The sequence below is a fragment of the Lipotes vexillifer genome, unplaced genomic scaffold, assembly GCF_000442215.2.
Source record: "Lipotes vexillifer unplaced genomic scaffold, Lipotes_vexillifer_v1.1 scaffold6, whole genome shotgun sequence".
NCBI classification, from domain to species: domain Eukaryota; kingdom Metazoa; phylum Chordata; class Mammalia; order Artiodactyla; family Lipotidae; genus Lipotes; species Lipotes vexillifer.
In genome coordinates, this window is record NW_006799037.1 from 3932252 (window position 1) to 3933555 (window position 1304).

General features: G+C 37.6%; 1 protein-coding gene across 1 annotated transcript in view; it reads right to left on the reverse strand.

The window, feature by feature from the left end:
* Window positions 1–1108: 1108 nt before the first annotated feature.
* Window positions 1109–1304, reverse strand: part of PTH (parathyroid hormone) — a 971-nt gene continuing 775 nt past the window's right edge. The window contains exon 3 of the mRNA XM_007471423.1: window positions 1109–1304. Coding sequence (XP_007471485.1) covers window positions 1109–1304 — 196 coding nt within the window.

A 1304-nucleotide genomic window follows, 5' to 3' on the forward strand; every position in this document is an offset into this window, starting at 1 on the left:
TCGCAGTTTAGCTTTAGTCCAGGGAATATAAGAAATTCAGGGTTTAGCCTCTGGATCCTCAGAAGGCTTAATTTTAAGGGGACAGATTCTGATAAGTTCAGAGGAAAAAGGAGTGGGGAGGGTTTCAAAGAAATATGAAAGCTCAGCGAGAGAATTAGTAAGGGGGAGCTGAGGGTGTGGAGGAGGTGTGGGTATAGAAGTACAGAAGGGAAGGAGGAAGATGGTGCTGGACGTGAAGCCTGAGCACAAGGCGCCAAGGAAGAGGAGCACAAGGCTTCCGAAGCCACTTCATCTTTCTTTAATTGCTTGTTTGCCTCAGTTAACCTTAAAATCCTATTTTGCAGAGAGGCAATTTTAGGGTCCTGGTGATATTTGGAGCCCTCAAAATACCAATCAAAATAGGCATTTCATTCAGTTTTGGAAATCTTAGAGTTATGGTAGTCCAATTTGGTTTTAAGAACATTGAGTCTGGGGATTTCAAAAGTTCCCCATAATGCCCATTGATATTCTAAATTGCCTTTGGTTAAGTCAGTCCGTTTTGTTAGAAATGCGTGTGAGGAAGGACAAATGAACAAAGTTATATTCTATTAAACACAAAAATTCTATTCCTTGCAATTTGGGGTCCAGACTAGGAATATGACCAGGGGCATTTCATTTCCTTTCCTGAAATGAAGAGGACAATAGTAACTAGCTAGTGATGATTCGGGGACCTGGTACTTTGATAATATTTAAAGGATAATTTCAAAATATCAGAATGTTAGACATAGGGTTAAAAAAAATTTTGTGTTGTTCTTCTTAGTCACATTCAATTTAAACATATTGGTGTTACTCATAACCAACAGATATTTTTATAACAAGGAAGAAATACTTAACTTCATTTATTTAGAATCAATAGAAATAGAATTATTAAAAGAGCTCTTAGATGAATAAAAGTAAAATCAAAATAATCAATTAAAATGGCTGCTACCACAGCTAGCAATAGATTACACATAAAGTTTGGTAATATTAGAAATATTGGCACCTAATCTTAATAGAGCTTGAAAACATTAGCAGCATGTAATGTTGTTGCCCTAAGCTGTCTAGAGCAGTGCACTGATCATATCTGTTTTCACTGGGGTTTAGTTTTAATTAATACATCCACATCAGCTTTGTCTGCTTCTCCAAGACTTTTTTGATGGCTCTCAACCAGGACATTGTCTTCCTTTTTTCGGGGTCTCTGGGAACTACCATCTCTGTAAGCTATAGAAGTTCCGAGAGCAACAAAGTTGTGCACATCCTGCAACTTCTTACGCAGCCATTCCACT